This window comes from Sinohyriopsis cumingii, chromosome 6 (genome assembly GCF_028554795.1).
Source record: "Sinohyriopsis cumingii isolate HCF-2022 chromosome 6, ASM2855479v2, whole genome shotgun sequence".
NCBI classification, from domain to species: domain Eukaryota; kingdom Metazoa; phylum Mollusca; class Bivalvia; order Unionida; family Unionidae; genus Sinohyriopsis; species Sinohyriopsis cumingii.
In genome coordinates, this window is record NC_142966.1 from 74,742,494 (window position 1) to 74,762,850 (window position 20,357).

Consider the following 20,357-nt stretch of genomic DNA (forward strand, 5'->3'; position numbering starts at 1 on the left):
GACTTAAACTTTAATAGTTTTTTTTAAAGGTCAGTTGTGGAGAAAATCTTTAAAAAGTAAAATTGTTCATGCTTTTTATAGAAAATTATGTGTAGAATACAATCCGTTTCTCCCGTAAAATTTACTCCAACCGAATTCCCGAAATTCACCATTAGAATTAATGAAGATCCCGCGTGCATTACTTACCTGGGTTAAGGCGGGGCTTTGCTATATGTGTGAGGTCAAACCAAGCATGCACTAAAGTAGAAGCGTACCGAACGCATGTCCATTTCGAGTAAAAAATTACGGGTTTTGTGCAGAATGTGGTCAAGAATTAAGGTGGAAAATAAAAGAAAGAAGGTTATCGTTTTTCTTTTTTCAGTTTTTAAATGAAGAAAAACGCACAAAATAGGGATCGGCCAAATTCACCGCGTCAAACCAGGGACTATTATCAAGAGTCTACTATGTAGACCCTACTACTGATTCCGTTTTCGCCAGAGCGTATTGTAAGCACTCAGATCGTCATAAATCCTGTTTCACGCTGAAAGACATATCATTTAGGCAATCACTGAGAGAAAATAAGACAGCCGGCGATCAATCTGTCGATCGATCGATCGAGAGAGCATAAATGAAAAATATAATTTATTCTCTTTCATGTGGCACAGAAATTTTAACTCTAATCGTATCTTCACTAAATTTGTTACTTAATATATTTATCACGGAGAAATAAGATTAGGAAATAAAGGTCTCGTTGCAGTTTATTTTCGAAGACCAATTATCAATAATTTGAAATACACTGTAATTGTTATTGCATATGACGAATTCAGAATGCACCATTTTAGGATTGAAACATGGATGTTTTTATATAACATTTACCTGATATGTTAAATATTTTAATAAACAAACAAAGAATGATGGGACCTGAACATTAAACATATGCTACAAACGTTTATATAACGGTACTACCATTCAAAGGTAAACACATTCGTAGTTCTGAGTGTAACAAATCTTCCGTCTGTGACTTCGATCCGAAGGTCAAAAGGGTAAACGATTGTTTAATGAATTGTTTTGCTTCACAGTGAAAATATCCAAAGCATGAACATAATCTGTCAAGTGGTAAAGAAATAAAAGCATACGATAAACTAGACCTAGTTTCCTCTTATATGTGATATACTAATATTTTATTTGGCTATTACTATCCCGTAATTGACATATCGCCAGATCTCAGATAACAAGGCCAGAGTATTAGCATAGCATCTAATAAAAAAAATCATAATAGTTTATGTTGACACTTACACTGTCTGAACTGATTGTAACTTCCTAGTGTATAATGAAAATTTTAAGAAAAATGTCTGAAAAGTGCGGATATGACAATTTGAATTGATATATGGTGTATAATGGCAGTCAGCAAAGTGATGGACATTAAGGGCCTGAACGTCAGACAAGCTTCTGGTGCGTCTGTAAAAGCCCCAGATGCCTCGCACCTTTGCCAGCGATAGTTTTAGGTCGGGTGTCCGTAGATATCAGCAGGTGTTAAGTTTAGGTTGCAATATGGGCAGTACGTCAATTCTGGACAGTAATAGCAAAGTAATACAAATTGATTTTCAAAGCAGCAAACTCAGTCTAACCAGAAACTTTAGTAAAAACCTTAACGCAAGTCTCACACGGTGACCTTGAAACTTAAGGTCAACAGACTATGTTTCTTTCAGAATGTAGTCTATGGTTCAAAGTTTCCATATATATATATATATATATATATATATATATATATATATATATATATATATATATATATATATATATATATATATACATACACACACACACACACACGAGTTACAGAAATATTGGCAAGCAGCTATAATAAAAATAAAATCAGCGTTTAATCTGTGACCTTGTTCAAGAAGTGAAAGAGGTGAGCGAGTGTGTTCGAGAAAGTATTCCTTTTGCTTCATAGTAACACATATCAAGCATGAAAAGAATCCATGACATGATTAAGAAAATACAGGCAAATTAAAACTTCAACCGTAATATTGAAAGAACTGTTGACCCCAATGCCAACGTCAACTTTAGTTAAATGACTGGTACGCTTCACTTTTCCACTAATATGGGCTCGACAATAATGATGCGAATAACAATGTGTCTGACATCAATAATGTTTTCTTTTATTTCCCCACTCAAGTAACCAACCATACATCCCCCAGGAGCTCTGTACGGATTTCATTAGTCTACTTGAGAAACTGAATATTTGCACAGTGTTTATCAGTGTGTGCATATGTGCATAACTACAATACATGACAGGCAATCAGAAAAATCCTTTTAACAGACTGTTCCCAAAAACAAAGAAAGCAACAGTCGCAGCTATAGCCCAACCGTCAAGACCATTATTTATTTATGAATTTTCTTATCATGCATTTTCCTTTAAAGCATTGACCTTTGCATACAAAGATACTGGAAAAAAATGATCTTTTTTAACTCATGTAGTAAATGAGAGAGAGAGAGAGAGAGAAAGAGAGAGAGAGACAGACAGACAGACAGACAGACAGACAGACAGAGAGAATTTCTAAGCCTGAAGCAGGTATTCTTTCATATGTTCACACAATAATCATTACAAAAACAAGTCAGAAAAATGCATTTTATAGTTTTATTAAAACAAACTTAAAAATGCAACAATCAAGAACAAATTGTCAATTTGTACAAACTTAAAGCCTTTGTGACTGTTACAAGATTGTCCTGAACGTATAGAATATGGTACTTGATAAATGACCGACTGTAACAGTTAAATATACATAGCCTATGCTTTATTGGCCCCACTCTTCAAAATACATAGAACAATCTGTGCTAAAGGTTCTTGACTCTCACAGTGAATTAACATCATCTTGAAGATCTGAATATAACTATGCAATACTGAGATACAATATATTGGTATATAATAGCAATGGCATATACATTATCCTACCATCATAAATATCTCTTTGAAAATAAAGTACACTGTGCCATGTTACATGAATAAAGGCATGCTGTGTTTACAAAGTATTGTACATATTTTTTTTATCTTAAATATTTGCATGCACAATTAAGAAAATGTAATATGATCCACTAACTTACCCATAGCAAATTTAATTTAAAATGGAAAAGCCTACTTGTAACCATGACAATGTGAAACATACAAGAGCAACCATATTTGAATATTATGGTGCTGTTGTCATGGAATCCTTTATAAAAGTGGACAATAAAAAAAGATTCTTATAATGTTATAGTACCTGGATTTCAATAATGTTTTTTGATGTGTTGTCAGCTCTTATCATCTTTTTTACTATAAAAGTTTCTGAACAAAAAAGTCTCATACTGTTTAAAATATTTAGAAAAAAACTTACTGATTACTTTCACAACTGTACAGAGTCTACAGAAAACTTATTCATCACTAAGAAAAGAATACAAATACATATAATATATATGTTAGAGAATTTAATGTTAATTCAAGTCATAGGAAAATCACATCTTTGTTAATAAAAGACTTAGTTAACATTTACTGCAAAACAACTATTTTTACAACCACTATAAATATAAAATAAATAAATAAATAAACAAGCATTTGGAAACTTTGCATCCAAATATAATAGATAAGTCCATGACTAATCAGAAGTTAAATGTAAAAAGTTTGTTAAGGACATCTGTACCATTTCTAAATTTGCCAAAGTTATGCCATTATTTAATGAATGAAGCAAGAAAACAATTGATAATGATTCATAATGTTAATTGAAAATCCCTGACTTTCATTAGGATGTATTAAGCCAATGAATGTGAATGAATTAATACTGCCTTCTTTCTTCTGAGGTCAATATGACATTAAATCTGTCATATTTTTTTACAAAATAAGCGCTGCAAGTCATGACTGAAGAAAAGATTTGAAGCTCTGAATATTATAAACTAAAGAACTTTCTAAGTACACAGTATTATATATGTTATATATTAGTCAATTCAAGGACGGAAGTAAACAGATATTAAAATACAAAGTAAGATTACAATATTTTAAAATGCTGATAGGTAAGGTTTCACACCTTTGTTGTATATATCCTGGACAAAAATGAAGCTGATACTTTATGGACAGGGAAGTTTTATACATACTTATCCATGTAAAAAATGACCCTTCTATGAGTAGCACAACCTGTACAACAAAATATACATTTGAAAGTAATTTTACAAGGTTTGGAACCTTAGCTATTTAAAAATATACATTTATTTTAAGTCAAATTTTTTGCTGTTTCAGGAGCAATCATCATTAAATAAGAAGGAAACTTGAAGTATGTATGAAAGATATGCTATATCAATGATTGTCTATACGTATTATGACTACTATTTTTTATAAAATAAAAGTGGACCTGCCTATGAACAAGTCATATGGCTGCTTGCCAAGTATTCAATAGTACTCTATTTAGATAATTGAAATTTGTATCCAGAAACTATATTTTTTAAATCTCAGATGCAGTGACCATGACCTTTGACCCCTAAATCAATATACTTCTTTACCCCAAGTACAAATTGTAAACAAGGTTTGGTCCATGTCTATGATGCAGAAATACTTTGTCATTGTGCAGAAATCAGGTTCTTAAACCCCATTCAGTGACCTTGACCTTTCAACTAAGAAGCAATAGGTTTCTTCCTTACCCGATGAGCAAAGTTTAGTAATTGTAGATGGTGGAGTCAGTAATGTTGACCTTTGACCTTCTGACCTCAGAATTAATACTGGTCTTCTTTACCCCAAGTGCAAGTCACCCATAAAGTTTGGTAGCTGTAGATGGATAAACTATTTTTCTTCCTTTCGTCAGTGACCCTGACCCTTGAGCTTATCAATCCTGAAATTGATAGATTTCTTCCTTACTCAAGTGAAAGCCAGCCACAATGTTTGGTAACTGTTGATGGTGAATAGCTAGAGTTTGTAAGCAGAAATGAAATCGGAGACAGTCATATGAACAGACCACATTATAACACGATGTGCTCCATACAAACAGATGGACAGATGAACAGATGATGTATATGTTAATGCCAGAATGACCGCTATGTCAAGCTTCCTCCAAGGTGAGCTCCATAAAAAAGTTTGTTTTATGACAGACTTTAACTTAAGAAAGAATATTTAGGGCTGTTTTAATTTTGTTTGTAATATATAGAAAAGTTGACATCTATTGTAACTTTTCTAGTTTTGAAGCTAAGAGTAAAAATCACAAAAATAACCTGATGAGCAAATAAAATGTGATTCTGCCATAGTTTAATTATTATTGCACAAATATCATATTTTTTATATAAGAATACATGACAAAGATTTTTTTGTTACATTTTCTTTGTTGTGTCACAACCTATGTAATTATTTATATTATGCTTATTATAAAATTGCAAATGAAAATACAGTGTGTGAAATATTCAAACATGATGGCACATCAAAATGAAAACATGATTTTCTTTTATAAAATGTTTCAACTTCATTTTTGTGAATAAGCAGATTTTAATGATTTGGCAAGACAAAATGCTTTTGAGAAGAATTGGCAGTGATGAGCCAAACATTTCACTTTAAAAATGCAAAATGGGCAACAAAACTTCGTACTCTTAAAAGGGATTATAATGTGTGACCACATTACTGACATTTTCAAAGTCTTATGCTGTTAATATCCACTTCCAAACTTGTCTATCTTATAGCTGACATATGTTATACTATTTCCAAATGCCTTGTTATAATCTCAGTACTGGCTTTTTCTCTGCCTTTTCTAACCATTATTGAATACATTTTTATATAATAAGGTTACTAATTTTTTTTAAGTCAAGTGAAGTGAAAAAAAAAACCTGGAATTAAATGCACTAGCTGCCACTCTTTCAGTATGGTTGATTTTCTTAATGCTTGCTGCAAAAGTATGTATGTGTCTATGACTTAACAACAGTGTTGGTTATTCAGTGTTTTATACATGTATGTATCACCAAAAATAGACGAACAAAAAAACGTGTAAAATCGTTAAAATACGAAATCCAATTTCAAAATCATCTCTACTGAAACTTCATCATGGGATATAACCCAGGGTAAAAATTTTGCTTCCATTAATTAGCTGCCTCTTTTTATATGTGGGAGGGTCAATTGGACCTATTTTATATCCCCCAACCCATGATGTGCAATTTTTCTGTTATTGGTTGATAATTTAAGGTTAAATATAAAGATAAATCTTGTGATATTTTATTAAAATGTACATTCCAAGTAAGCAGAAGAATATTATAAAAGAATCATCAACAGAACAATGCTCTTAAAAAAATATTTGTTTTTTTTTGGGTAAGGGTTTGTTTGGAATGAATTTTGGAGTCATAACTTTTGCAATGAATGATATTTTTTAAAATGATACCTTTTAAGAAAAGAGTCTGAAGATATCTACAGTTGTTTTTGATGGTGTTAGACCTATCAAACTCACCACCACTTGCCTCTTGTTCAGTGATGTCACACATGTATTGTGGGATATGACTGGTTCTCAGCAACAAAAACTTCTCAAGCAGTAAATAGGGAACCAGTTGAATGATAGTTGTATGATTAGTGTGTGGAACTGTTTGACTGACCAGTTCAATGACTGCACAGCACTGCTGTCAAAGTGTACTATTACTGCATGGTCCCAATTCAACTGAGCAGCTTTGTTCTATATTCCAGTAACAGTTGCATTCATAAACTATAAATAACAAATTATGATACAAAACAAATTGTGTAAAGGCACATTTGTTCCATTAGAATTCTAAAACTAAACAATTTAATCCAAATTTATATTCTGACATTCATAAATAATGTTATATAATATACACGGATATAATCAAACAAAAATATCTCCAGATTTAAAAAAAACACCCACAGAGCATCTAGATTCTTTCTTAACATACAATGTTAATTAGTGGCAGTATTACCAGTTAAAAAGATAATTGAAGTCATAATTTAAGGTTGATCATAAACGGAATGAAATTCTTGATTCTGCAATACACAGTAGTTGAAAAGTTTTGAAACAGATTTCCTTTTGAGTCACAGATTATGTATTCCACTATAAAATGAGCAAGTTTTTCTCCTAGATTTCACTCCCAAGGAATTTTCATCAAAACTGAACATTAACATAAAAGCAAGATAATACATGATTCAAACGTGTTCTGAAAGCATGCTTGTTGTAATTTAGTTGGAAAAAACACCTGCAGAATCAGTATGAATTTATCTTCAGCAAGTTTATCATTGTACTTCAATAGCCTCTCTGCCTGGTCTCATTTGGGGAGAATTGGACATTGGCGACCGCATGGAAAAATCAGCTGGTTTGTAAAACATGTCGGTGCTACTTTTTGAAACTTCAGGCTTTAATGAAGAGGAATCATGGTTCAGTTCTTCATCGTCACTGGGAATACTGTTGTGGTCACTTGGGGGTGGCAGGCTTCTGGATAGTTCTGAAACCTCACAGTTTTCAAAGTCTTTGAAACTCATGCTCTCAGATTCCATGCTATTTTCTGAGAGTTTAAAGTCTTGAAATTCTTTGGAATAATCTTGGGATGGCTCAGAGAGTTCTTTGGTTGGGGACTGGATTGTGTTCTCTATTAAAGTACTATAGTCTATATTAAAGCCTGCTGGAATACAATTTCCTGTTTTCCAGTGAGTCTTGAGACCACTGGCACTGATGTATTTTCTATTACACTGAGGACACTCATATGGTCTTTCGTTTGTATGGAGTCTTTTATGTAGCTTGAGGTGCACAAACTGAGTGAATTTGGCAGGACAGAGTTTACACTGAAAAGGTTTCTCCCCACTGTGCAGACGCATATGAGTTTTAAGGTTACTAGTAGAGCTGAACCGCTTTCCACATGTGTCACACTCATGTGGCTTCTCCCCAGTATGTACAAGGTTGTGCTTCTGGAGATGGGCAAGCTGAGTGAAACCCTTACCACAAGTTTGGCAGACAAATGGCCGTTCACCAGTGTGTGTGCGCAGATGGACCTTTAGATTGGACAGCTGGCCAAATGACTTGCAGCAGATATTGCATTCATAATGCATCTTTCCATCTCTCTTCCTCAGTGGGTAGGGTAATGAGCGGTGGCCTCGGACTGATGAATCTAATTTTGGTTTGCTGAGGTTTAGTACTTGGTCCACTGGTGATTGCTGAACTGGTGGCCGTAGAAATGGTGGTGGCTGCATTGGTGGCTGTGAGTTCATTGGTGGGAATGGGGATGGGTACATGGGCCAACCCATTCCAGGATATGGATTAAATGGGTACATAGGATTCATAGGGTACATGCCTGGTAGTGTTGGTGTTGGAAAGTACAGTGGAGTTGAAGTTGGAAACTTGCCCATTGTGTTGGAAATCATCTTGGAATAAACTTCATCTGGTCGAGAAGTCATGAATGGATGCATCAGTGGTTTGTCCATCATTGGTATATTAGGGAAAAATCTGAATGGGAAAGGAGGAATGGGTTCTTGCTGAAATTTTTCTTTGGAGAAATTATCAAACCTTGGCTTCTCATGTTCTGGTGAAGTTGGAGTTTTCATTTCAGGCTTAATGTCCATGGCATTCACACCATATCCTTTCAAACTCTGACCAGTGATATCATCCCCATTTTCACGCATTTTCTTTAGTAGTAAATTTTCAATGATCCCAGTTCCAGATGGTCTCTTTGGTGTGCTATGCTTAGACGGTGAATGATTCATGATACTCATAACACTGCTTCTTATTGGTGGAATAGGTGAAAGGCTTCTTGAAGGAACAAAGTGTACATTTTCCAGATGTGAACTTTTCACTAGACTCTTTTCAGGAGAAGAAAATCCTTCACTGCTAGTTGACAGGTGCTTGTTCTGACTACTATGTTCCATATTCTCTCTGGCTGGACTTTCTTCTCTCTTGTGAAGGCTGTAATCAATGGCATAGCTCTCTTCATGCCCACTATCATTCCCATCACTACCCTCATCTTTTGGACTGGGTTTTGGAGTAGACTTTTCTATGGGTTTGGGCCCAGGACTTTTCACTTGACTATGAATCATTTCTCCTGGATGGAGTGGAATAGGGCGATGAATCTGTCTTTCAATCATCTGATTTCCTGAAGAACAAAAAATAAGATTTTTTTAAAACTTTGGCAACTTTTGCACAAGCTGAAAGAGTCTCAAGAAAGTGTAAAATTTCATTATTGCACAGATCAATAAACCACTACTGACTGAACCATTATTCAATAGGAAAGAAACAGCAACACAGACATAACATTTATTGTTCCAAGCAATCCCATCATGTTAGCTAAACAAGGATGATATTAATGCTTGGAGGCAATGTAGGCCTCTGACATAAACATTTCAGTATGGACATTTTGTCAATATATTTAGTAATATGGGAAAAAATTTTGGGGTTAGTCAGAAATAAATAAGATCGACATTAGTGTTGATGTTTTAGGTAACAGTAACACGTCACACATATTTATCAAGGTATAGTTACCTTTTGCAATACCCATGACAGAAGAATCGATCTGATTTTTGCAGGTAACACAATATATATCTCCCCTGGTAAATAAGATCAAGCTATCACCTTCTAATCGTTCACATTAATGATAAAATCCAACACTTGCTTCAGACTAATATACCTGAACTATAAGCTTGGAGGTTTTTATTTCTTACACCTGCAAATTTTCTATTTTTTTCAATAAGAATTTCATCTTCAATCTCTTATCGCAAGTTTTCCTTTTGATACAAAGTAACGCTCTCCTTGAATTTGTCTCTGCACCTGCAAGACTTCCGTTAATTGGACTCGCACAACAACACTTTCATAACCAGAAAGTTGCTTCAATTGATTGTGGTTTATGGTTCTATCTTTTACTCAAAATTCGGATGATACTCAAAGACTAGATTGAGACTTAACATTCTGGTGAATGTTCCTGTTCGTTTCGCTACTTAACTAAATAAGAGTGATTCCTTAAGAGAATTTTCAGGTTTAAATAGAAGTCGAAAGTTATCCAATTTCAAGTGGTCCCTTAATCACACAAATCATTCTATGAGCTTTGCTTTACAAAATGCAGTTATTATTTGAAAATATGGGCTCTTTTTTCCCTTATACCTTTTATCTTGTTTACTTTTTAAGCAGAGCTGTGGTTTACCTGACTGGAGTGGAAGGGATGAGCTAGGAAGTTTTGATACACAAGAGTGAAAGTCACCACCTCCAATACTTATGGGGCACACTTATGTTGAAATGAACCAAATGTACCTAGGCCTTTCAGTTCTAAAGTACCTCTTTGCACAGTATATTGTATAACTGGAAATTTTCATAACCATACATGAGCTTTCACCAGGGTGACAAAAGACGAGGGTTTTTTTAAATAAAAAAATCCAAATTGAAGCAGAAAGTGAATGTCCTACAATAAAAGTCTGAGATACATTTTTAAGACATTTCTGTTGATTTTGTAATACCTTTAACAACAATCTTGGTAAAATGTCCCTGAAATTGTACACATACAAACAGCAGGAACAATGATAATGAACTGAAAGGAACAGAGAAGTATAATCTCTACAGATTAACCCAACACTGACTGTGAACCCACAAAGAATACTGCATTTTTTAAAAACAATCTGAATGTGTGGTCAGCTGATTCACTGTGATGTTTATTTAGGATCTTATCTTAGACAAATCTTCCTTGTACACAATTATTCTCTAATTATCATATTGATTCAAGCATGACACCTATAAGTTCAGTCTCTCTTTGAGGAAAATGTATTAGCATTGGGCACTAAGAGGGCAAATTAAATCTTTATATCAAAGGGTTTCCACTTTCTATGCTGGACAGAAATGGGAGGTCAGTGGCAACTAAAAAGGAGGATCCCTTGTAATCTTACTGAGACTAATCAAAGGACTGAACTATCTCATCAAGGAGATTTTTTTATTAAGTACAATTGTACAACAGAATCATTCAAAGCTTTATAGAATTTTATTTGACTTTCATCCTAAGACAAAATTTCACATGGGTGTAAGAAAAAGTAAGAAATCTAAGCAATAGGCATTACAGAATTTTCATATGAACTGTTTCCAACTATAACCCATTTCCAAAGTGAGAAGATTTTACATTTTAAATTTGAGATGGGGGAGTATATGCCAGAACTTTATAAACAGATAGAAAGATAGCAGACAAATGGTTGTTTGGAGTTTAATGCCATTTTTCAGCACAAGGTAAGCTATACATGGTGGCCAGTATAATTGGTGGAAGAAGAACCAGGGAAAACCCTGGTAAGAACCACTGATCGATGGGAAGCTACTGGCAACTTTCTCACATACCCACACTGGCCGAGCACATGACTCGAACCCATGCAGAGAAAGGTGAGATGGCAATGATCAGTAAAGGTGGCAAGGCCTACACTTTAGATAGAAGGGACTATTTGATTATAGATAAATGATGACAGAGATGGAGATGGCAATTTCCTTAGCCCACTGGACAACCAAATTTCATGCAAGTAACCCAATGTTTCACTGAGAGTAAAGACCAATAGTTCAAATTTTGAGCCCATTTTCCTGCATCTCTGCCACACAAAGGCCAGTTTGTGAAAACTGGAATTGTCACTTCTTGTGGTAAGGTAGAAGAAATGAATTTGAATAAAGAAGAATGCATCTTATTCAGCAGAAACATATTGAAGTCTTATTAATATTCATAAGCTCTGTGCTAACAAGAACTATGAACAAGATCCATATTTAAATTTGACTTTTTTTTTGGTCACATGTTCAGGAAAAATTGACTGAATTTGCTTTTGTAGAACCTATCATCAAGTACGAACAGTACTGACTTTAATTTGCAGTTGCATAACATGCCAAAAGATCATAATCTATGTTACTTTCTTTCAGTTTTAAGTAAATCTAATAGACTGAAATGACAGTGTACTATGTGATACCAGATCTGGTTCTATACTGATTAAAGTTGGGTGAATGCCATAGACTCATACAAATGGTCATATCTTAATATTGAATGAAATATCAAAAAATAATGAAAACTCAAAATATTTGTATTTATACAAAAGTAAAGCCATATTTACCAGTTTAGCCTCAAAGTGCACATCTATAAGTCAATACATTTCTTTCATGATAACTGTCTTGGTTTTCTTTTCCATAACTTTCTCATACAGGTCATTATTCATGTTTTTCCAGAGTTGTGTGAAATTTGAAGGAATACATATTAGAACAGCTAAATACTTTTCACTCTGAATGAAATTATATAGCAATATTAAAGTCTTCTACAGTCACACTTAGTACCCAGTTAAAATGAAAATTCCTTACACCTAGGCCTTAAACTGCACATCATGTCATTTATTGTTGAGATTGGATATTCCTTCTGTAATTAAAACTGTTGTAAGAAAATCTCTCTTAATATAAAGTGAAAACTAGTGTCGTCTACCCATCTTTACAGGAAAGTTGAGATGGAAAAAAAACATTTCACAATGTGTGTTTTCACTTAATTTATGCAAAGGATGGTGGAAAATTGCTTTTGGGAGAGGATAAGGTGGCATTTTTCTATTAAATCTTGTCAACCAGTCTAAGTGTGAAAAATGCATGCTAAATTAAAACACCTGATGCCTGTTTTCACTTCTATAGTAAGAAATTAGATATATTTCTCTGATACAATACTTTCCCCATAAAAATGATACCATGCAATTTTCATTCACTACACCTCTTCTTACCAAGTTTCCTATTCGGCTTTCTTATTCCAAACTTAATTGTTATTTTAACATTTTTGTCTCTAATTTATTCTTTTAATCTTTTATCCATTTTAGTAACTGAAAGTGTCAGTTTGGCATGTGTAATAAGTGAGCTGTACAAAATTACAGGTGTGACCATAAAAATAAGGGTAATTTTATATTTTTATAGAATTAAAAAACTAAAAAAACTTTACTGTTTTTTTTCTCAAGTTTAAATACTTTCATCATGATGCCACAAATCTGACAAAAACATTCACAGGTTTAAAACAGCATACAACCAGATCTTCTATCTCATAATGTACTCATAGATGCAAGTCTACACTGATCATATATGGGTCTCATACTCTTACTATAAAACATCTCAGATCTTACTATAAATTGCATCATTTCTCACTATAAAACATCTCAGATCTTACTATAAATTGTATCATTTCTCATTATAAAACATCTGAGTTCTCACCATAAAGTACATCATTTCATACAACAAAACATCTCAGTTCTCACTATAAAGTGCATTATTTCTCACTAAATCAGTTCTCACTATAGAGTGCATTATTTCTCACTAAATCAGTTCTCACTATAAGTGCATTATTTCTCACTAAATCAGTTCTCACTATAGAGTGCATTATTTCTCACTAAATCAGTTCTCACTATAAAGTGCATTATTTCTCACTAAATCAGTTCTCAATATAAAGTGCATTATTTCTCACTAAATCAGTTTTATGGCACAGTAACACAAAGTAGGTTATTTAGTAACGGGAGCAATGTAGGCTTGTCCAATTATTACCACATCCTTGTGGTCCATCAGGCTGATTCAAAGTTACAATTTAAACCCACATCCTTTTGGTCCATCAGACTGATGTGTAGTTATGATTTAAACCCACACCCTTTTGGTCCATCAGACTGATGTGTAGTTATGATTTAAACCCACACCCTTTGGGTCCATCAGACTGATGTGTAGTTATGATTCAAACCCACACCCTTTTGGTCCATCAGACTGATGTGTAGTTATGATTTAAACCCACACTCGTTTGGTCCATCAGGATGATTCAAAGTTACTATTTAAACCCACACCCTTTTGGTCCATCAGACTGATGTGAAGTTGCAATTAAAACCCACACCCTTTTGGTCCATCAGACTGATGTGTAGTTATGATTTAAACCCACACCTTTTTGGTCCATCAGACTGATGTGTAGTTATGATTTAAACCCACACCTTTTTGGTCCATCAGACTGATGTGTAGTTATGATTTAAACCCACACTCGTTTGGTCCATCAGGATGATTCAAAGTTACTATTTAAACCCACACCCTTTTGGTCCATCAGACTGATGTGAAGTTGCAATTAAAACCCACACCCTTTTGGTCCATCAGACTGATGTGTAGTTATGATTTAAACCCACACCCTTTTGGTCCATCAGACTGATGTGAAGTTGCAATTAAAACCCACATCCTTTTGGTCCATCAGACTGATGTGTAGTTATGATTTAAACCCACACCCTTTTGGTCCATCAGACTGATGTGTAGTTATGATTTAAACCCACACCCTTTTGGTCCATCAGACTGATGTGTAGTTATGATTTAAACCCATACTATTTTGGTCCATTAGGTTAACCAGACCCAACATGACGTGCAGAAGAGCACATTGGATATATTCCACATCCCTCAGCCGACAAGGGGTCACAATTGGAGGTGACATAAATGAGACCAGACTGTGATTATATACTCCTCACTGAAACTGATTCAATGCTATGACACAAAACAAATAAAATCTCATGGCCTTGCAAACGTTTTATTTAGCAAATCATGCATGTTTGCTAAATTATATCTCTGATTAGGGATATAAAGGAACTGTGAAAACATGAATATCATCCAAACATGAACTGTGTTAAAAGAGACATCAGTGTCTCTGCCACTATGGTTCATTTAAAAGATACTTGGTTCACTGGTAAACCCTGTCTTGAGAGACCATTGCTATGAGAAACCATCTGTTTTGAGAGATCAGGATTTATTGATTATATAGTGTTGTGACTTGTTATGAGAGACGACCTGTCCTGAGAGACCATTATCGTTTGGCAGAAGGGGTGGTCTTTCAAGACAGGTTCTACTGTAAATGCAGGGGAAAAGTTCTCAGTCAATTATGGCCATAAATCAATTAAACTTGTCAGAAAATCTTGAAAACTTCACCCATGTTTTCTCCTTGTAAAACATCATACAAAATTTGATTTCAATCAATACAGCCCCTTAAAAGCCTATATTTTAATAGCAAAAATGAAATTTATGACAGATGAACAAGGTGTGACAGGATGGATAGATATTAAATAAATAAAATACATCTGGAGTATAATAACTGAGGGGCAGGAATTAAAACTTACTCCATGACTGCAGCATCTCCTCTCCTGTGTGTGGGAAGTTGAGTCGTTCTGCGTATTCACGACAGTACCAGATGAGTATCTCCGTGTTGGGAAGGATGGGTTTGATTGTGTAGAAGTAGATGTTGAAGTCAATTTGACATGCAATCACATTTTGCTGACTGGAGGAGTAGGCAAAATGTACATAGTGCATCCAGTTACTGCGATCAGTGTCACTGTTGTCTATAAACTGACAGACATGATTATTTTTGAAGATCTGAAATGAAACAAAAGACCAAAATTAAAATTTCATATTCTTTGCCAGCTGATGAATGTGTATGCTTCTTTCCCCAACATCACATAAATATGACACCAGTTCTGGGTCTACATATTCTCTTCTTTTCCCAACATCACATAAATATGACAGCTATAGAAGGGTGACAATGGTTTACAAAGTAACCTACTTCAATAAGTGGCAGTTCTTCTTCTGCAGAAATACAGGCATTGATTAGAACACAGAAACTGAATGGGGATGATAATGCCGATGTCTGACATAAAAATAAGAAATGTGTTTTTCCCCAACAAACTGGATATATATAAATATTTATAGCATGCATTGGTCTCATGTTTCCCATAACAGAAAGTGAGAAATTTGTGCAATTTTCAGTTTGTTATTAGTGTGAATAAATCATTCTACAATAAATGCAGCGTTCTGTGTAAATGGAATTGGCTATTTTCAAGAATAGCCAAGACGAAGATAAATCAGGAACGACTGTACGCCCAGGACAAATTTCAAGATTCTGAACTCTCTAAATTTTCCAAGACAAATAAATCACATTAAAAGCTTAATAAACAATAATTTCTGTGAAAATTATACTTGTAATTATAATTACTACCTGATATGAAATGATCAACAGCATTCTTCAGTACAGACCAATATCAAGATCCGTCATTTTATTAATATCTTTACACAAACTGTGACAATGAAAGTAAAAATATAAACTATCATACTAGGAAGTATCCCTTAAATGGTCAAAATGTGTAAAGTCACAAAGAATAGCTAAAGAAATATGGCTTTCATAAACAAAAGGTAAAAAAAAGTTTAATTTAATATATTTCAGCATTTCTTTTCTTTGACTTTAAAACACACACACACACATACATACAGATTTGATACATCCCAAACTATTTCATACTAACTGGCTTATCCAATGATTTTCCTGTCACAAAGAGTTTAGAAAAACAAGGTTCTTTCTGTAAAGAAGGCCAGGTTTTGTATAATAAACTGAATTCCAATAAATCACCCCACCCCTCAATCTGTGCTGATACTGATGGAAAATATGTGAGTCTGATGTCACCTGTTCATGAAAATGTGAAATTTTGCTGTATGCAAATCTTTCCTGAACACACCTGCATACAGTTTAGACACTTACTGATATTTTGTTAACACCCATATCTAGCGCAAAATTTAAAAAGGCCACAGGACAGAGGGTTGTGTTATTCCACATGGAATTACATGTTGCCAAATATAGGATTTGATCGAGAAATGGTATATACATATTGCCAAAAGAACCATTCAGCTCAACAGCCATGAGAAATAATGGCAAGTGTATAAAATATAAACTGGTGTGCAGACAAAAGTTTCTGCAGATTTGTGCAGGTTTTAATAAATATCCAATATCAGCTCCTAAACTGCCAATTATTATCATCATAGGTGTGGGGCTGATTTGTCGACCACGATAAGATGATATCAAACATTGTGCAAAAACATCTGACTTTGACACCATGGTCAAAAGGTTAAGCAAACATGTCATTGAATGAATTGTCTAAACTTCATAATGATTAATCCAATGCATAAGCAATGTTCATCATGGGATCACAAGCAAGTAAATCGACTTTTACCTAAACCTGATCACATTTTTTATGGCTGTCACCTTGATATGAAGAACAAAGGGTCAAAATTTGTGTCATAAATCGCACTGACTTGGCTTCATAATGGTACATTATGATTAATGATTAATGAATATAATATCAATTAATTATTAATAATTAATGATTAATGAATAAAATCCATAATGGGGTTCAGGAATTATTAGCCACAGAAAATGTTTTGACCAGAATCTTAAAACAAATTTTCTATAAAAGTAACCATGAACCCAAGGAGAAAGGGGTGAGTGAAAGTGTCTTAGAAAAGACTGAGAATCTATCAATTGGTTTGGGAAATACATGCAAAGGAAAAACTTTAACCAAAACCTTAAAAACTGTTGCTGCTGCCACCATTACCACTGCCAAAATAAAAGTGACTGCCAATTACATATATAGTAGGATTGAAAATAAATATAAAGAAATAAAATAAATAAATAATAAAGACCTTCCAGAGAACAATCCTTTCTGTGTCATTTCTTCTTAGAGGTTCCTTGGTAAATACCTCTCCAACTAGTGGACCAAATCTGGTTCCTCGGGGTATGTAATCCACACTCCAAACTCCCTGCCCCTGTCAAGAAAGGGAAAAAACATTAGTTCTTTCTAGCAATAGGAGCAAGTGACAGTCAAAGTTTCTTCAACATTTTGACAATGACCTTCAAACAGTGGAGTTCTTTAAAAAGTAGTTAGCAAAACCGAAGTTGATTGATATTGACACTAATATGGTTCAGCTATTAAAGATAAAAGATTAAAAATGCAAGTCTATTGCAATGTAAAGGTTATCTATTTCAATAAAAAGTTGTATTTTCAATTATTTTGCTAATAAAACGTACAGTGCTCCCAATACAGATGTATTTATTCTTTTAAGGTCACTTTTAGCATAAGAAACCAAAGGTAGTCAAGATTTCTGGCCCTTGTATAGAAATCAGCTTAAAATTTGATCCTAATTAAATGAATTAAAATAAAACTGATCTACAATCCATTGAATTTTACATCAATTAAATGAATTAACATGAAACTGTTTTATAATCCACTGAGTTTCACATCAATTGCAAGTATTATTCCTTCTCAGAAGCTGGTTTCCATTTCACTGAAGAAACACTTAGAAATAGAAGTGAAAAGTAATTGACCTTTTCTTTCATTCATTCCTCCACAGAGAAACACTTTTTGTTATTTGTTTTCTGAGAGGCCTGACAGTCAGTAAGGACCTTGAATTAGGAGACAACTTTCACTATGCACTTTTTAACCTAAGACTTACGTAGATGACCTCAGAGATATGTTCCTGGCATTGATTTAATAGTAAATCTCACTGGCTAGGAGCTCATGCAGTCTGAGTGAAATTGGTTCCTTTATATTTCTCTGCCCTATGTCAGAAGGAGAAATCCTGAGCTGCAGATCTGACTTTATATAAAATCTGACAGCCAGATAAGGAGGACCAATTTGTGATAAAATGATCTTTCCATTTTTTTGGATGGAGATCTACCAACCCTCCATGCCAGATGACCCCTAGGGGTTCAAAACACAGTATCCAACTGATAGGAGAGATAAAATTGGTGGGGGAGACTACAGCAAAAAAGAGGAAACACAAGATTTGGCTGCAGAACGGTGGTTGATAACTTACTACATGATAAATTCTTAATCATATTTTGAGATGTGTGTCAAAAGTGAAACGGAAAGATACTGAGGATAAACAGGAAATTTGTAGGCCAAGTATTCTGATTACACTCAGCATCTGAGATGAAGAGGGGGAATAAATGGACTTATATCAGATAGAGAAAAAGAGAAATGTTGCCTTAACTAAAGACATGATCATACATCCTCCACATAAGCACTGGTTTTGATAAAATCAAATCATATTATCTGAATGAAAATCAGAAACATCAAATGGTCATGCTCATTGATTGAAGTCTTTCAGAAGGCTAAAAGATTTGACCTCAGCTCAAGTAGGTTTTCATTGAATATCAAAAAGAGCTATAATTAATTGTAGCGGATATGAGAGGAAAAAATGAAATATATCAGAAGTACCAAATGTAATCTACACTTATCAGAAGTTACGGAATCTTTTTTTGTGTGCTTGTAAATTTGGCTTGACGGTGCGATATGGGCAATAGATATGCCATAATTGACATATAACATAGATAAGACTGGAAACAACTGATTCTACTTTTAATACCTATATTTTCTTCACACAATAATGTTTACAATAGGAAAATATAAACTGAGAGAGGATAATGGTGTTTGTACAATACTGTAGGTTAGCAAGTGAAATGTGGTTACAGGATTTATTGAAAATTATTCACAAGCAGGTGTTAAGATTTTCTTCCTTTTCATTTTGACTTTTGCTGAGCATTTCAGCCATGAAGTAAATAAAAGCTAACATTGACACTGCCTCCCACTACTGTTCATTACAAGATCTAAGTGGCCCATTTATATTTTATATCAAATTTTTAAGTTGCTTTTACTTAAGTGGAAAAAAAGAAGCATTAACATTTGTAATGATATCAGTTTTAAGTCCATTCTTTTTTCTTGTTTAATTTTTTCTTTCATTTTTTAAAAATCTCCAGAAAAAATATTGAATTTGATAAATAGTTTACAAAACCTGTCTATAAAGTGCATTTAAGGGACGACCAAATTTTTATCTTCATGGACAGGTACCCCTCATATAGCAATAGAACATTAAGTGAGCTTCAATTAAAAGGTGAATTCATTCTGAAAGTGTCCACTTCAACAGGTTTCATTGTCAGTGTATGTATATTTTTTTCAGCCTCTTGCACAAATTTCTCAATATTTTGCCAAAACATTTGTTACTGAAGTGCAACATATAACAATATGAATATCATGATAAAAGTCATAAATACATGTTGACCAATAAGATCCAATACACACTTGCATACAAATAAGATCTACCTGCAAAATGCACAGACCTAGATCTGCCATTAGATAATGTACCTGCAGATGTGGGTCTAAACAGTTTGCAAAAAAGAAATAATCGGTAGCACAAACAACACAGACCCTGATAAACTGGCACATTATGTGACATCAATCAGGGTCTATGTTGTTTATCATTGAACCCACTAGTATATACTAGCGAGTATATACATTACATCATTCTTTCCCTTTGGTATTTCATTACTTCTCATCAAGTCAACATGGAGCTGATTATTTTTATAACTTTAGTAAAAAGAGAATGTATAAATGTATGCAAAAAGCACTGGAGTCTCTGAATGGGGTAAAAATCATTTAACGTTCTTTCTTCATGATCAAGGCTATTCAAATTTTTTCAAATCATTTAATGTTCTTTCTTCATTATCAAAGGTATGCAATTTTGTTCAAACACACCTGTGCATGATTTAACATCATTATTTCTCAGATGCATTGATATATTTCAACAAAAAAAGCAAGTATT

At 33.9% G+C, this 20,357-nt stretch overlaps 1 protein-coding gene across 4 annotated transcripts in view; it reads right to left on the reverse strand.

Moving 5' to 3' along the window:
* Positions 1 to 2,609: 2,609 nt before the first annotated feature.
* LOC149797222 (PR domain zinc finger protein 1-like) overlaps positions 2,610 to 20,357 on the reverse strand; it is a 168,990-nt gene continuing 151,242 nt past the window's right edge. For all 4 annotated transcript variants that reach the window (XM_089961906.1, XM_089961905.1, XM_089961907.1 and 1 more), the window contains 3 exons: positions 17,400 to 17,522; positions 15,053 to 15,305; positions 2,610 to 9,060 (listed from right to left, as the gene is read on the reverse strand). In XM_089961906.1, the coding sequence (XP_089818032.1) occupies positions 7,214 to 9,060; positions 15,053 to 15,305; positions 17,400 to 17,522 (2,223 nt within the window). In that variant the 3' untranslated portion in view covers positions 2,610 to 7,213. The remainder of the gene's footprint in view (positions 9,061 to 15,052; positions 15,306 to 17,399; positions 17,523 to 20,357) is intronic.